Source organism: Equus quagga, chromosome 8, assembly GCF_021613505.1.
Source record: "Equus quagga isolate Etosha38 chromosome 8, UCLA_HA_Equagga_1.0, whole genome shotgun sequence".
In the NCBI taxonomy this organism is placed as follows: Eukaryota; Metazoa; Chordata; class Mammalia; order Perissodactyla; family Equidae; genus Equus; species Equus quagga.
The window spans coordinates 114,542,492-114,560,545 of record NC_060274.1 but is presented as its reverse complement, the minus strand read 5'-3'; the positions used below and the strand labels follow the sequence as shown (position 1 = coordinate 114,560,545).

The 18,054-nt window shown below is 35.0% G+C and overlaps 1 protein-coding gene across 1 annotated transcript in view; it reads left to right on the top strand.

The window, feature by feature from the left end:
- MTPN (myotrophin) overlaps positions 1–18,054 on the top strand; it is a 57,343-nt gene that overhangs the window by 17,698 nt on the left and 21,591 nt on the right. Inside the window, exon 2 of the mRNA XM_046669865.1 lies at positions 17,758–17,871. Within this exon, the coding sequence (XP_046525821.1) occupies positions 17,758–17,871 (114 nt within the window). The remainder of the gene's footprint in view (positions 1–17,757; positions 17,872–18,054) is intronic.

Genomic DNA, 18,054 nt, shown 5'->3' with positions numbered 1-18,054 from the left:
CACAATACCACCAGAGCCAGGTATTAGTTTGCCAGTTTTGTTTAAAATGAAAGATGAATTCAGCAACTTCTTTGGCTCCTAGGCTTTGACCCAAAATATTAAGACTTATTTTTTAAAATAAGCTTAGAGCTTTTCTGCAGTTAGTCCTAAAACTGCTGTATGTTGTTAGTTCTTTGTTTCTGTTTTGAATACTTAGAAGGATATATTTTGAACAGTGTCAGGTTTTGGAATAATTATTCTAAAGGAAATATTAATGGAGTATGTATGTGTATATGTGTGTGTTATCTATATAAAAGAGATCTTTGAATTCAGATGTTCTGAGGTTAATTTTCTTTGGAAGCAAGGTGGGTTGAATGATGTTTCTATACAGATTTTTTTAATGGATTTTTAAATTTAGAAGAATTGTCTTTACCGTTCAGCTAATATGAAAAGTTATCAGAATTAGTATACTTAAAATTTCTAAAATTGTGGTTGCAAGACCTAGGCAAAATTCTAAATGTTTCCAAAGACTAATGTGAAGTAAAAGAATGTGGCAAACTTTAAAAAGCCATGTAATTTCATATTAATTTAACTAACCATCTTACACAAGCTTACTTGGTTTTTCAGTTAGTTTTAATTCTATCCATAAGTAATAATCTTACCTTAATACAATAACTTAATATTTTTACCTTTACTTTCAAAATAGTCTGTAATTCTAGTATTGAGCTCCTCTTTGCTTCATCAGTAATTTAGGACATTATAGTATTGGTTTGGTTGTATGTGTGTGTGTGTGTATTTGTGCGTTATTTTTGTTCTCTGTTCCTTTGGTTTTTGTTCTATTTTGCGTTTGTGCTGAAGGTTTTGGTATTACTTTTTAGTTTTATTGCATTAAGATTGAAGAATGGGTTCAATAAGGTTTTAAACTGTGGAATGTATTGAGGTTTTCTTTGGTCTGTTACAATCAAGTTTTGTTAATGTTCAGTGAAAGTAGAAAGTGTAGTTTCCATAGAGTCCAAAGTTTGATATATATTGTCTCGTTAATTATTAATCCTGCCTCCTATATCTTTACCTTCCAAAGACTGAGATGATTGTGATAGTCCCTCACTGCAACGCTGTTTTTGTCAGTTGCTTTCTTGATATTCAGATAAAGATTCATGACTAACTTATACATTTTTTAAATGTAAAATGAACATCTTTTTCCCATTTACTTTTCTTTGCCTTGAATTCTACTTTGTCATATATTAATATTACCCTTCTTAGTTTTTTAGATATATGTGTATGATATATTTTTGCCCATTCTTTTGTGTTTTTCACATATTGCTTTGTTTTTAGGTGTGTCTCCCAATGGCATACTTCGTTGGATTTTTGTTTGCTTTTCTTTTTGTTGTTATTGTTTAAAAAAAATCCAAGATTCATTCTTTATCTTTAAATTTGTTAGTTAAACCTATTCACATTTATTAACATAACTGATCAATTTAAGTTTACTGCTTTTTAGACTTTTAATTTACTTTATATAAACTTACTTTCATTTTGCCCTTTTTTAGCTGTAAGAATTTATTTTCTTGGCTGCTTTTTCTTCCGTGATTTGAAAAGTATTCATCTTTTTTAGGTTTACTAGAACTTAAATTTCATCAGAAAAAAATTTGAGTCTAAATTTTGTTAAGCAGTTGTCTTCGGTTTATTTTAGTTTTTCCAGACAAAAATATGTGTTGCTTTAATTGATTATAAAAGTAAAGCATGCTCATTTTTTAAAAATATAATATTGAAATTCAGAAAGTGAGAGTATCCTCATGATACTGTTCTCTAAAGCTGACTATGAATAAATTTGTTGTATATATTCTCTAAAATTTTATGATTATATGTAAGCGTATTCTAAGTTTTGAAGTAAATGGGGTCATGTCTGCTTTATTCACTCAATAGCATGGTCATCTCCCCATGTCAACAGTACACAACCTGGAGGAGTTACCTTCTCTGTGCCTCAGTTTCCTTATATGGGAATAGTAGTACTAACCTCTTAAAGCTTTTGTGATAATTAAGTGAATTAATACCTGGAAAGTACTTGTAACAGTGCCTGGCACATGGTAAGCGTTCAAGGAGTATAAGCTATTTTCATTTTCATTTTAAATGATTCTGCATAGTATTTCATAGAGGGTATGCTATCATTTATTTAAAAGCTTCCCATGTACAGCATTTAGTTGTGAAGGTGTCACTTAATGAGACCCCTATGTCTGACAGAATCTGGTAGGTTTTTTATATCCTCATTTAGTTTCTGTTTTATATAAATGTGTGATTGTATATATTTGTTGAATTGTATATCTTCTCTCTCAAGACTTATTTTGACATCTACATCTAGCTCTTAACCATATTTGCTTAAGTAAAGGCTCACTTGGCTTTCCGTTTTATCATTCTTTTATGTCAAAACTCCCCATTCTTGTCTTCTAATTTTCAATTCGTCTCTTTTGTTTCACTAGAGCAACAGTTTTCAAAGTATTGTATATCTCTGTGGGCCCCAGAGACCTTTCAAGAGGTCCATGAGGTTAAAACTATTTCATAATAATATTAAGACTCTATTTGCTCTTTTCACGGTGATGACACTTTTACTGATGGTGCAGAAGCGAGAGTGAGTAAAACTGCTGCATGCATCAAGGCAGTGGTCCCAAGCTGTACATCTCCTGGTCATTGTGAACTTTACCTCCATACACACGTAGTTAAATAATAGGCCGGTTTCACTTCAGAATGCCCTCCATGAAGCACTTAAAAACATCTTGATTATGGAGTACATTTCTTTAATATTCTACGTGAAGAAAGGAAAGTATTCATAAAGCACTGCTCTAGTTCTTGGAATAGCTACCTGAACTAGCTGCCTGTTTCTATGGAACATTGTTTTTACTTGAAAGAAACAACTGACAGATTATAAATTCAGTTATTCAGACTTGGATATTTGGCAGATATTTTCTTGAAAGTGAATTTAGTGAGCCTGTCAGTTCAAGGAAAACAGCTGATAAGTTTTATTGGCAATTGTAAAATTTTATCTTTGGAGAGAATTCAGATTTGGGGACATTTATGTCTGCCATTTTGAACTTGACAGCTTCCCAGTACTTAAAGACTTTTCTCATGAGATTGGAAGTGATATCTGTGAATGTGATTGATATTATATAAAGAAATTTGTCAACATTTGGAAGATCTACATGACTCAGTAAACCAATGTTTTCTAAATGACCAATGCATGACATTACAAAATTATGCATGGATAAAAGATCCGTTGAAACTGTAAGCAGACTGATGGATTTTAATGTGACGGACTAAGTTCCTTGATACAGCCTCAGGTTCCACAGTATAAACCACTTAACACACTACCACTTGTTGAGTTTTAGTGTTGTGTCAAAGAAGAATATCCATAATTGACTCAAAAGTCTGTAAAAAATTTTTTACTTGTTCAACTATGTATCTGTGGAGACCACATGTTCTTCATATACAGTCATGCACCGCATGAGGACGTTTCAGTCAGCGATGGACCACATGTACGACAGTGGTCCCATAACATTAGTACCCTATAGCCTGGGTGTCTAGTAAGCTATGCCACCTGGGTTTGTGGAAGTGCACTCTATGGTGTTCACATAATGACGCAATCACCTAACAACGCATTTCTCAGAGCGTGTCTGTCTTGAAGTGATGCATGACTGTATTTCGGCCAAAACTATATGACAGAACAAATTGGATATAGAAGCAGATATGAGAAATCAGCTGTCTTCTATTAAAACAAACATCTAAGGGATTTGCAAAAACTGTAATACAATGCCGCCCTTCTCACTTTTGGAGGGTGGAAATATAGTTATTTTTTATTTTTAAAAATCTCATTTATCTTAACATGTAATGTATTTCTTTTTGTTACTTCTGAATGAATAAATATTTGAAAGGTTTTGTACCTTAATTTCTAACTTGGTAAATACCCATAGATATAACCCATATAAACAAAGAATTCTTTGGGCTCCTGAGATTAAAATGTTGAAGAATTGCTGCACTAGAAGTCTTAAGGTGCTCCTCACCTCCAACTCCCACCTTTAAGGGAGGATTGATGGTATGTTTTCTGATTTGCTGATACCCAAGACTACCTTTACACATGAATATTGATTTGTTTGCTGTGGAATGCATGAGTCATAATTTATTCTCTCCAAACTGTGGATCAGAGATTCTTAATCTTCTGCCTACCTCCAACGTGTTTAAAGGACGCCTCACACAGCTCCAATTAGTATGAGTGTCAGTAACTGTCCTCAGAGGCTTATACCTGATCCCCATACCCTCTCCAGATATCATTACTATAGATAGTTTCTCTCTCTCGTCCTGGGGAATTCAGTGTTATAGAGAGGTCAAAAATAAGAGACTAGGCTAGTTTAATTTTCTTTAGTGTTGATATGTTTTTTACTTTTTTGGTTTTATCCCTTAAAACAAATTGTAAAGCTATGTTAATGGGGGAATCTGTTGAATTTTGTCTGTAATACAATGAGCTTTTATGATCTGCTGTCTCAGGTCTTTCCCTTTTTTAAGTTTTTTTTTTTCCTGAGGAAAATTCACCCTGAGCTAACATCTGCTGCCAAGCTTCCGCTTTTTGTATGTGAGCTGCCACCACAGTGTGGCCACTGACAGACGAGTGGACTCAGGTTAGGTCCATGCTGGGGAAGCTAACCTGGGCCACCAAAGCAGAGCACACCAACCACTAGGCCACCAGGGCTGGCCCTCAGGTCTTTCTTGAGCTCAAAAAAAACCATTTACTTTTATACCTGTTTCAGTTTGCTTTGTTCTGGCTATGTATTATTTATAAGTTTGAACTTTACACTCATTATACGAATCATCTTTTTTTTTTTAATCATTTTCATTTCTTTGTTTATCACTTCAGTGTCCTGGGAGAATTTCTTAAGCTTGGTCTCAATTCTTTATTTGATTGAGTTTTTTAAATTTGAGGAGTGTTACCTAACTCTGCTGACTTTGGTGCAGAATTTAGTTTTGCAATTGCAGTTTTAATTTCCTTGCTCTATTTCACTTTCTCAGCCAGCTTCCTTTTCCTATCAGCCTACATCGCAGTTTGTTCACTTTGCATGTTAGCCTGTTTTCTTCTTAACATCTGTTTTTCATAGAAACATGTCTTTTGGATACTATTTTGATTACATGCTTTTTGAAATTAAAGTTTCTTGAGTTTTTAGCATGATATTTCTTTCTTTTGCTATATGATTAGTTTTCAGACACCCCACATTGTTTCTCTTCTGTTATTTATCCTTTAAAGGAGGAAAGCTATCCAGATTCAGGATGTGTAAACAGATAGGCTGTGAGGATTGCTTATGACCACACTTAACACCTGCTTATGTACTAGAAGAATTCTAGTTTCTTGGTGCTTTGTTGGCCTGATGTGAGATCTTTCATATTCTCTATTGCCTAGTTCTAATACACTATATAAAAAGTTCTAGCTTCAAGCAGGAATGTGCCTTAGGTTTCTCTATGACTCTCCGCGTAAGGTGGTTGATCCTTTGTGGGTAAAGAAATGGTGGATCACTTTTTTCCTGTGATGGAAGCAGATTCTGCAGCTAAGAAGAACAGTGAGGGAGAAGAAACTTTTTATTTTATAACTGTTTCCCAAAGGGAATAAATGACTGAGTAAGAGACGGGTTTATTTTTCTCTCTTGTAAAAGAAATCAAGAAGTAGGCAATCTACGGCTGGTGTGGTGGCTCCATGGTATAAGGTACTCAAGGTCCTCCTCTCTTTATGCTCCTCCAATCCTTTGTGAATCACTCCCATCCTCACGGTCACTTCATTGTCCAAAAGAGTTGCTGGGGTTTCAGCTACCACCCTTATATTCAAACAGGAATAAGGGGAGAAGTATACCTTCCAGTCGATCCTAAAGTCTCCATTCAACTTGGGCTCTCACCTGTTGGCACCCCTAGGTACTGAGTTGCTGGGAAATGTGTGGTAGCTGGGCACATTGCCAGCCTTAATAAAGTCAGAATTTTTTGCCAAAGAAGAAGGATAGAATGGTGATGGAGTATGTATATCTTTACTGCAGTAGCAGTACCATATGGTAATGTATAAATAGATACAAGGGCATCCTTCGGTAACACCAAGCTTAATGAATATACAAGTAGTTGGCCAATACACTTGGTTTTCTGAGCTTTTTTGAGTTGTCTTTCTCTATTTGTTTTCACACGCGTTGGGACAGGCATAGCAGGGAATGTTTCCCTGAGCATATATTACTTATACTGGAGGTCAGTTTGCTTTCCTTTTCAGTTTGTGGACACAATTCAGATGAGGTCAGAACTTCCAAACATTTAGTATTAGCTTTAGGGTTTAATGTGTTCCTCTTGGTTTTAATTTTTTTAATATCTTCATTACATTGTTAAAAATATGAAATTTCTATAATAATATTTAATTTCTGAACTAATATTAATTGATGCCACACTCACCCAATTTTCATGAGAATAATATTGGCAGTATTGGTTTCAGTGAATTTCACCATTTTATGTTCTCCAAATTCAGCATAATCCAATTCTCTACTTCACATTCTAGCATCTTGATCCAGTCACGTATTAGTTTTTGTTGCAAAGACAGGCATATGCAATGACTGTTAGTGTTTTTACGAAGCACGTAATCAAGCCTTAAATACCCTTTCCCCGCTCACCAAGGCAAAGTGGTAAGATTTTTTTTTTTCTATTTTGTGACAATTTCAGAGATGTTAAAACACAGGAAACTGTGTGCTTTGAAATTGATGAAATATGATATTATGCTCTATAAAATAAGAACTTTAATGTTACAGGGTACTTGGTATTAATCTACATGTCCAGAGTTAGGAGAATACTTAAGTAAACTGGTATATCTACTTAACAGAATATTGTGTAGCTTTCAAGAATGATAGCAAGATATCTCATATGTTATGTAAATAGTGTGATTATAACTTTAAGTAACTACTTTCGTAGAAAAAATTAAACAGACGTACAGCAAAGTAGTAATAATCATTGTGTTTTGGATGGCAGGACTCACTAGGAGAAACATCTCTTATTTTCCAAATCTAATTTAATGAATGTCTTATATTTTAAGTGTGTGTGTCTGTGTGGTAGCGATGGGGTTGTGTGTAACATTTATGAAGGGATCACTTAGAAATAAGTCCTGCTATATTAATTTCCTTTTTTGGCAGTTCCTAGACTGTTAGATAAAGGAAATCTCAAACATTTCATTGAAATTTGGATGTTTCAATGATATGCTTGGGGAAATGATGGGAAAGGCTGGTTGGAGGAGAGTGTAATGAACTGGATTCAAGACTGTTTGAATGGTAGTACCCAAACTTACTACCTATGTCTTTATGTATTGAACTGAAGGAAGTTTCCTGAACACTGATGGGGCTCATTCCTAAGTCTTTTCTTATTTACTATTTTAGTAAATGTCTTGGATAACCATAGTGAAGATAGGTCAGGTACAACTGGAGGGTGGGAAGGATGAGGAGTTACAAATTCCTTTTAATAAGAATCTAGAAGGAACTTGGCAGCCTGGAAAAATAAAATGACCATTATAAGATGAAATTTAATAGCAATTAATATAATGGCCCTACTTGTATACTCAGAAAATCAGTAACTGAAGTTCAGGATAACAGCAAATCATATGGAAAAGATTTTATTTTAGTTATAGTATGATGTGACTGCTAAGCACAATTAATAATATAATGTGAAAATAGGGACTGCTTGTTCCATGTGTCCTCAAGGGATAGAACCAGAATCAGTAAACTGTGAATTTTCCAGCATTTAAAGCAGGAATGGACCGATCAGTACGGTCTTGAGTTGCATTTTATTAGAGAGTTTCAATTGTGGGTTGGGCACAAGCAAGGATTCAAACACAGAATGAGTGGTTGAATTAGATGACATTTACAGTTCTTTCCAACACTGAAGATTCTTTGACTTTCAAACACTCTGATAATGTTTTTAAATGCCTCTTTGTGAAGTGGTAGTTGTTTTGGTAAGCAGCAGGTTACGTAGCGTGACAAAGATGTGACAAAGTATAAATGACTGCACTAATTCATTAAGTTGGACTGTTATGCACAAGTCACCGATATATATAAATAAGGCATTGCCCTTTAATGGAGTTTTCATTGAAGTACGTAAATACTAAATATGTAATTAAATAAAGGTAAATGTAGTAAGAGACATATAAACAAGAACTGTGAGGATTAAAAGGAGGGAATTACCTATCAAGAGTATCAGGGGGAAAAGTATCAGGTAAAAGTTTTATAGAGAAAATAGATCTTGAGGGGTAAGTGGAATTTCACTAGATCAAGACATGAATGGAAGTGGGATGATGATGGCAAAGAAAGGCAACAACATGAGGTTTCCCAGAAGTGGGAAGGCGCTGGTGTGTTGGGAGCAGTGTATGTATGAGAGTGAAAGCCCGGGATGGTTAAGTTGGTGTTGAATTGAAGATGACTTGAGTGTCAAGATGAGGATTTTCTGTTCAAGAGCAGTTGAAATGTTTTAAGTGAGCAGTTGAAATGTTTTAGGTGAGGAAGTGGCATGATCAGTGTTACTCTTTAGGAATATTGATTTACTTAATTTACGTTTGTTGAATTGTTGAAGGTGGAGAAATTGGGTAGAAAGATTCAAGTGAGACCTGTTGAGGCCCCTAATAATATTAATAATAGCAGTTGCCATTTGTTGAGTGCTTCCTATATGCCAGGCACCTTACATTATTTCAGTAAAGCCTCACAAAAATGCTGTGTGGTAGATACTTTCCAAATAGCACCTCCTGGATTTCCACTTGGCCTATGGGAATTCCATACACCATAATGTATTTTCATTTCTCTAAGCAAATTCTCTCACGTACACATGTATGCATATGCCCACACTCTCCAAAGCAGTAGACACCTTATTGAATACTATAATTTCTTAATTTAGCATTCTATAATATGATTTCATAATCAGCAATCACAACAAAGTATTATTGAGGTTTAAAAGTACCGTATTTGGCATAGTGGTGAAATAAAACAAGTGTAAGATGTAGTCTCTGACCCTTAAAGACTTAAAATGTAATTAACACAGAATATAAATACATGAAAAGCTAAATTGCAATAAAAGATAAATTCCCAGCAATTAAGTTGTTGAGCATTCACTTCATTGAGGCTCCTCTGTATCTTATAGGACTCAACTAAATGGCTTTCGTTTATTTGCATGTTTGCTTCCCAGAAAGGCAGCAGATTCTTGGAGTCAGGGCCAGCCCTTCTTATTTTATTGAAAGCAAGTAGCACAGTGCCTGACTCATGGTAGGTTCAGTAAATGTTTGTTGAATTTAATCTAATTGTAAGTAGTGTGTCTAATACGTGTTTCTTTATCTTTTTAAATCCATGTTAGTAAAACAACTCGAAGTAATAATAGATTTAAAAGAAAAAAATATTTTGACTTAGAAATGTATAATTATTTTACTTTGTTCATGTTCTTATACTAAATCTTCTTGCTTGATCCATCTTATGTGGAAAGCTGTGTCCTGTAGTCGCCATTTTCAGCATCTAAGCTTTTGAGCTACTTTATTTTCATAGCTAGAAAGTACAGGAAACCCTATTTTCTCAGTCTAGAATGTAAAAGGGGTGGGGGGAGCAATTGTAAATTGACATGATCACCAGATACCTTTAACCCATAAAAGTAAAAAGCACGAAAACTAACTAAAAACAGACTTTGGAGGACATCTACTCCAACCACTGATTTTCCAGTGAGGAAACTGGCCTACCAAGCTTGCTACTTCCCCATTGTGAGCAGTAGCAGAGGTAACTAGAGATGAAGGCTTCTGTCTGGTGTTCTTTGCACTATTTAATACCACTTCTCTTCATAAAAGTAGAACTTTAAGTAGGCCGTGAAAGATAGGAGAGGTTTAGATAGCTAGGTAATGCATTCTAATAGAGGAAGGGGCTCCTAACTTCTCAGCGGTCCTGGCCTTCTTTGAGAATCTGATGAAAAGTGACGTGGACTCTACCTAGAAAATTGTGTACACACGCAAAAGAATTTGTAGACTCTTTAAAAATCTGTTCATGAATTGCCTAGTGGTCTGTAGATCTCAAGAGGAAAGGTACAGAATCAGTTATTGTACTATATCCACAACATCAGAAACAGTTGAGACTGAATTGGGTTTTAGAATCTTGTGCTCTTTAATAGTCACCTGTCTTCTAAGGAGTTACTCAAAACCCTGGAGTAACATGGCCCAAATTCCTGAAGCATCCGTGAACGGGGAGGAGGGAGGAACAAAAGCTGTGGATTTGGGGTTGTGGCTGTTATAGTAAAACAAACAACACATATATGTTCGTATGTACATATGATGTATGCATATTCGTGCAGATATATTTGTATGAATTTTTAGTTTGGCTGTTTAGGATTCTGCTTTCAGACTCAGGGAAGCATGTATTCTCCCCTTTCCTATTTGAAGCACTTCAGTGGAGAAGTTTGAGAAGGACTCAGTAGAGAATTAGTGTCGCAGACTATTTAATGTTTTTGTGAGTGAGTAATACAATTAATACATATTTTGTCAAGTTAGTTTATCAGTGAAGAATAAAGTTCTTGCGGGCAGAGACCCACAATTCCACTTTTTTGTATCCTTGGTGTCCCTAGCACAAGGCTAGGACCGTCATTTCTCATTAATACTAGCTGATTTGTTGATGTTAAAGGTAGAAGTAGACTGTTATACCAATAACTTTCTAGTCAAATAAGAGACTTTATCAGTATAGCTGAGGCTCTTGGTTGTTTAGAAAAAAGGTACTTGAGAAATGAAACATGGCTAGCTTTCTCAATATCCAATAATGTCATTTAATTTTCAAAAGGTTGAAAAACCTGTCCAGTGTCTAGCCCTAAAATGTCATGCTTTGGCATTGGAATAAATAATATTATAATAATTAGGTAATTAGGTTCTCCTCCCAACATAGAATTCACCAACTTATTGATGTAAACTAGCCATGCGTTATTACTCGTTTTATTTTTTTTCCCTAAGAATAATTCTTATTAGGACCAGGGAAGACCTGAAGATGCTAATCTTGAGTTGTTAGAATATAGAGTAATCTTAAGACTCTTCTTGGATTCCATTTGATGTAGAATTTCACACAGACTTTCTCCTTCCCACCATAATCTAAAACCCCCTTCTTATTGAGAAGCACCGGGAGTCAACCTATCCTAAAGCATTTCATGGTCATTATAGTGGTTCTGGATAGAGTGTATTTAATTTAAACTACTCACCAGAAAATATTATGTAATAGTGTTATTTCATATCTGTAATATGACATATATTACATATCTGGAATATACAATATTTAGAGAAAATGAGAATCGTTCAAAACAACTTACAAGAAAAATGGTAAAAATAACAATTTTAATATATTAAAAATATGTTATGTGTTTAAAACCAACAGGCTTCATGTTGCAGTGAAACAAAGGAGAGTGAAATGAACCTGGATAAATTATTCTTGTTAAAAGGGAAAGGTGAAGCTAGACTAGCCAGGATATGATGACAAGTTAGGTTTTCAACCTGCTTTACTTTGACTGTATATGGTAAATAGAAGCTGTGTGCAGAGTTATTTGTGACCTACCTGATTATTTACACACATACCATGGCAAAAATGTTCTTGCTGCCCAACTGTGACACATGATACTACTGCACGATGATATCTTTAAAAACATATAAACTTTATCTCTAAGGAAGTATTATCCCCCAGAAGTTCTATAATCAATGTATTTCTATATCGATATTATTACAGGACTGTATAAGGATAACCATATTTATCAACTTTGAATTATATATGATGACAATCTGATAGCCAAGATTCCAAAAATTTATTTTAAACTTCTGGTGGAAGTGAATGAGTCCGGAAAGGAAATAGCGAAGCAGTAATCAGAGAGGTAGGAGGAAAACTACAATAATCTGGTGTCACTAAAGCCGAGAGAGAATGTTTAAAACACAAACGAGTGATCACCTTTGTCACTATTGGGAAGTCAGTTAAGGTGAGGACTAAGAGATAACCGGATAACCTTTGCATTTTGCAACATGGAGGTCATTAACCTCAAGCAAAAATGGTTATGATAACAGTGTTGAGGGTGGAAGCCAGATTAGAATGGAAGGTGAGAAATTGAATATAAATGTAGACAATGCTTTTGGAAAGTTTAGCAATGAAAGGGAAGAGAGAGAATAGTAACTAAACAATAGAGTTGAGTCTAAGGAGAAGTTTTTGTGTTGCTGTTTGCTTTTTTTAGTGGAAGCGTTGTTAATGGTGTATGCTGATGAGAAGGAGCGAGTAGAGCTGTAGAGGTGAAAACACAGGCAAGAAAAGGGATAAACAAAGGAGTAACTTCTAAGAAAACAAGAAAGGATGATATGCAAAACATAGGTGAGGGATTGGCTTTAGATAGGAGAAGAGGATTTGTCAGTTGCTGGAAGGTATGGTGGTAAGTTCCTGAGGGAGTTCATGTCTGAAGTAAAGAAGCATATGAGGTTATCTGCTGAGAGCGAAAGGGAAGGAGGAGATAGAGAAGTCTAAGGTGTATAAAAAGGGAAGAGATTTAAAATAGTCTCTGGAAAGTGGAAGAGCAAGAGAGAAAGGAAAACATGGTAAGCTTACCGTGTAATGCTAAGGGAGCTATTGAGATTGTGCGCCTCTCTCCTCTATCCACAGGACTGGGGAGATAAAATTAGCATTAGATTTTTTTTCTCTGTAATGGTGATATTTCATGAAATTAGAATCAAGATTACAGAATAAGTGGCTGGCTTCCTCTCCAGTGATGTCCCTGAAGCCTGGAGTATGGGGAGAAAAGAACTAGATACAGCACTGTCTTACTTCCCTATTTCACTACCACTACGGAAGTTACCACCTATCCAGACTGCTAAAAACCTGGTGAAATTGTCATTCAATTCAATCAAACCCCCTTCATTGGTAAACACACCACTGATCTCAAGTTATTGCTGTTCTTAGTAGATAACTAATGCATTATCAGTGTGTGTTTGAAATGGAAGATGTCATTATGACTTCCTTCCAAGTCTGTTGTTTGAGCAACTTTACTGTTTGTTCAATCAAAAAGCTTCTATTATATCAATGTTTAGTATGTGTCAGAAACTATACTAGGCATTGGAGATGCAAAAGTAAGTAAGAGTGTGATAAGTGTTATGACACAGAGAAATAAAAGGGGCTTTGGGCACGTGTGTGAGGCTCACATTACTCGAAGTTGAGGGGGTTAGAGGTGACTTTGCAGGGGAAGTTTTATTAAAGCTTGTTTCTGAAGGATTAGTAGGAGTTAACTAAACAGAGGACATGAGGGAGGAATGCTGTGAGAATTGAAACAGGAAAGGTAGTCACTGGGGACATCACTCCAAATCTTCTAAACTGTGTGAAGTTGTTCAGACTTTATTCTCCAGGAGCAATGGGTAATCATCAGAGTACTTTTAAACAGGGAATGATGTGATCATGTTTTGTGTTTAGAAGATGCTGTAGCTGCAGAGTAAAGAATGGAGTAGGCGAAAGGAGGCTAGAAGTTGGGATACCACTTAGATTTTTTCAGAAATCCAGACAATGGTTTTGATCTCTGAAGCCCACCCAGCTAGTAGGGGTCACGTTGATCCTCTCTTATCCCACTTTAAAACATCTTATTCCATGTAGTTAGTTGAGTTACTGGATATAGAAGTCAAGAGCTTTCCCTTCAGCACTAACAGTGAAGGAACTTGACCTCAAATAGCTTTTGCTCTCTAAGTCTCTCATGAAGGTACTGTTAGTCACCCCTGCCCTCATCCTACCTCAAATACTGATTTGTTAGCATCTCATAAGGATAGAACCACAAAGATATGATGTCAGGAAAATCTATGTTATTGAGGTATAATTGAACTACAACAAACTGCAGATGTTTAAGGTGTACAATTTGATAAGTTTTGACATCTATATACCTGTGAGACCACAATCAAGACACTGAACAACATATCCATTACCCCCAAGTGCCTATTTGTAATCCCTCCTTCCTGTTGTCACTCCCACTGCCCTCCTTCTAGGCAACCATTGATCTGCTTTCTAGCGCTATAAATTAATTTGCATATTTTATAATTTTACGCCAATAACGTGCTTTCTTGATTACTGCAGTTTTTAGTAATTCTTGAAATCAGGTAGTGTTAGCCCTCTAGCTTGTTATTCTTTTTCACAGTTGTTTTGGCTATTCTAGATTGTTCGCGTTTCCATATGAAATTTAGGGTCCGTTTGTCAATTTCCCAAAAAGCCTGCTGGGGTTTTGACTGGTATTACATTGAGTCTATATGTCAATTTGGAGAGAATTGACACCTTTACAATATTAAGTGTTCCAGCCCACAAAGGTGGTGTATCTTTCCATTTGTTTAGGACCTCTCTAATTTCTCTCAACATTTTTAGTAGTTTTTAGTGTATAGGTATTTCGTATTTTTGTTAGATTTATCACAAAGTATTTCATATCCTTGGATGCTATTGTAAATATTTTTAATTTTGATTTTCAGTTATTCATTGCTAGTGTATAAAAATGCAATTGATTGTATATATTGACCTTTTGTCTTGCAACATTGCTAAAATTACGTATTATACAGTTCTAGTAGTTTTTTGGTAGGATTTCCTACATAGATGATCATGTCATCTGCAAATAAAGACAGTTTTACTTCTTCCTTTTAAAATTGGTTTGTTTTTTTCCTGCCTAATTGCACTGGTTAGAACCTCCAGTACAATGTTGAATAGAAGTGGTAAGAACAGAGACATCTTGTCTTGTTTCTGACTTTTAGAGGAAAAACATTCACGGTGTCACCAATTAAGTGTGACATTAGTTGTTTTTTCGTAGAAGCCCCGTATTAGGCCAAGGAAGTTTCCTTCTTTTCCTAATTTGCTGAGTTTCTATCGGAATGGATGTTGGATTTTGTCAGATGCTCTTTCATCTAATGAGATGATCATATGGTTTTTCTTTTTTAGTTTGTTAAAATGTGAATTGTGTTGACTGACTTTTTAAATATTTAACGAACTTTGTATTCCTGGGATAAACCACACTTAGTCATGGTATATTATCCTTTTTATATATTGTTGCATTCAGTTTGCTAAAATATCATTTAGAATTTGTGTTCAGAGGGATATTAGCCTGTGTGTTGTTTTTGTAAGATCTTTGTCTCACTTTAGAATCAGAGTAATGCTGACCTCATAGATTGAGTTGAGATGCTTCCCATTTTCTGAAAGAGTGTGTAGAATGGAATTATTCTTTTCTCTTAAATGTTTGGTAAAATTTATCAGTGCAGCCATCTGGGGCCTATGAGTTTCTTTGTGGCAAGGTACTCTGTAAAGTTTCATATTAACACTTTGTGTTTTCACTTTTTTTCTGATCACCCTGGCTAGAGATTTATCAGTTGTATTGATCTTGAAGAATCAGCTTTTGATTTCTCTGTTTTCCTTATTTCATTGGTTCCTGCTCTGATTTTTATTCTTTCCTCCTGTTACTTTGGATTTAATTTGCTTTTTAAAAATAGACTTTATTTTTTAGAGCATTTTTAGGTTCACAGCAAAATTGAGCAGAAGGTACAGAAATTTCTATATACCTTTTTTTCCCTAGTTTAAGGTGGAATGTACAAAGATCATTGAGACCTTTCTGCTTTTCCAGCACAGGCATTTAGTATTATAAATTTCTCTACAGTACTGCTTTTGCTAAGGCCCTGAAGAAGAGGATTCCTTCTTTCTTGTCAGTCACACAAAGCCTTTCCAGTATTGTCATTTTTTGTCTGCTAAAATAAGAATTGTGAAGGCAATGTCTGCAGGGATAAAGGAGAAAGTTTAAATTTACAACAGCTCCATTTCCTATGCATTTTGCATGCTCATACGAAGTAGGGAAGGAAGATGTCACATATTTTGATTCAGGAAAATATCTTTTTGATAATCTTATAGATTACTTACTACAGGTAATTCTTTGCTTTGCTTCACTGAACAGACTTATCCAGTTAATCCTCTCTAGTTAATATTAAAAATGAAAGGAAAACTAGTTTTGTCTGTGAATTGTTTAAGCAATCTCTCTCTTCCCCTCAAAGACTCACATTTATGCAGTTGTGAATAAAGACTAAGGTGGTACACCAAATCACCCTTACTATGTAAATTTGTCATTAAATTGTATCTTTATTTCAGCTGTTGTGCAAAAACCTGCCTTAAGCCTATTTTGGATAGCTGTTTAGAACCAGTATAAGCCAGCATAAGAAATCCACAGAAATAATAGTTAACCTTTATTAAATATTTTATCCTGTGTCGGGTACTATGTTACATATAGTAACATATACTAAGAAAACAGTCTAAAATTATACTAAATTTCCTGTAACTTAGAAATATATAGTTGAGATTTTTTTAAATAAGCAGAACAAACTGACTTTTTTAAACTGTAGGTTAGGAAGTTTCCTTTTCAAGTTCTAAAGTGAGGTATAACTATTTATATTCCCATTTTACAGATAAGGAAGCTAAGATTTAGAAAGTAAGTAGTCTAAGGTCCCATAACTAAGTGATAGAGTTGGAGCTCTAACCCAGTCTCCAGTGATCTTGAGCATGTTATACACCTTCCTTCTATATCCATATAGATTACATTTGAAAGAACAGCTCGTAAGGGCCAAATGAAGGGCTCTGAACATCTTGATTCAGGATAGTTGACCAAGCCAAGATAAGTGAATAATATAATAGTTGAGAAAATAAATTGTTTCAGATATTTTGCTGCTCTGTAAAATTTGAACTTTCCTTAAAGAAGGGGTGAATACTGAATTGGAAGCAACGTGGTGGTATAGAAACAGAATGGGTTTAGATCTCTATTCTTTTACTAAGCCACATTAAAAAGTTAGTTAACCTCTTTCAGCTTCAGACTTTTCATACATTAAATGGCGATTTTCTCCTTTTAGGACGATTTAAAGATTAGAGATACTGTGTGTAGCACAGTCCCAAACCTGTAGTCGCTGGTCAGTAGAGAGGGTAGTTGTATTTGTTATTGTTAGAATCTCTGTTAATCCTCAATGAATGAGAACTATTTTTTGAGGTCTTAAGTTTATTTTCTGACCATACCTACCCCTTTATCCATCAACAAGGTAATCATGTTCTTCTGATAAGTATTTGTATAGTACTGAGTTCCTTTCCTTTATAGCAGTTATATTTTGAAATTATATGTTTAATCATGTTATTATTTGATTATCTGCCTCCCCACACTAGATGGTGAGCTGCATGCAATCAGAAGCCATGTCTGATTTTGCTCACCATTGTGCCTTCTATGCATAGTGCCTGCCATACAATAGTGCGTTGGCAAAAGTTTAATGAGTGAATGTATGAAATAAATTCTTCATAGCTGGTACTGATTACTATGTGGTGATGTCTACCTCCATCAAAGTAGTGATGCTTTCTTTAAAGAATGAAAATATATGTCATATGATCTCCGTAAAATCTCAGTATTTGAGCTCACCAGTCTTTTGTGGCCACTTCTTGACATTGTGCTGATTGAACTCCTTAGAAATAGAGCACAGTAATGTATTTCATTACATTTAGCATTATTGTGTATCGTTTTTCAGCTTGACTAATCATGATTTGAATTACTATCATACTGTGTGCTAACTATTGTCCAGAATCTAATTTCAAGTTCTTGGTTACTTATTTCACTTTGCAAGAAATGGTAATTGTTTCATGAAACTCTTAAGACTTTAAGAAAGTAAAAATATCAGGTGTCTCATTTCCCACCTTCAGTCTACCATCTATATAAATGTTCTTTTCCCTTGGCTTCTCTTATTAGGGAGAAGATGTCAACCGGACACTAGAAGGTGGAAGGAAGCCTCTTCATTATGCAGCAGATTGTGGGCAGCTTGAAATCCTGGAATTTCTGCTCCTGAAAGGAGCAGATATTAATGTATGTAAAAAACATTGTCATTCTAGAAAAAATTTCTATTGGATGCTTTGGGTAATTGTTTTCTAATAGATTTGTAAAATAAAAGCTCATTTTAAATAAGACAACAGTCTGAAATTATACTAAATTTCCTGTAACTTAGAAATAGATAGTTCAGATTTTTTTAAATAAGCAGAACAAACTGAC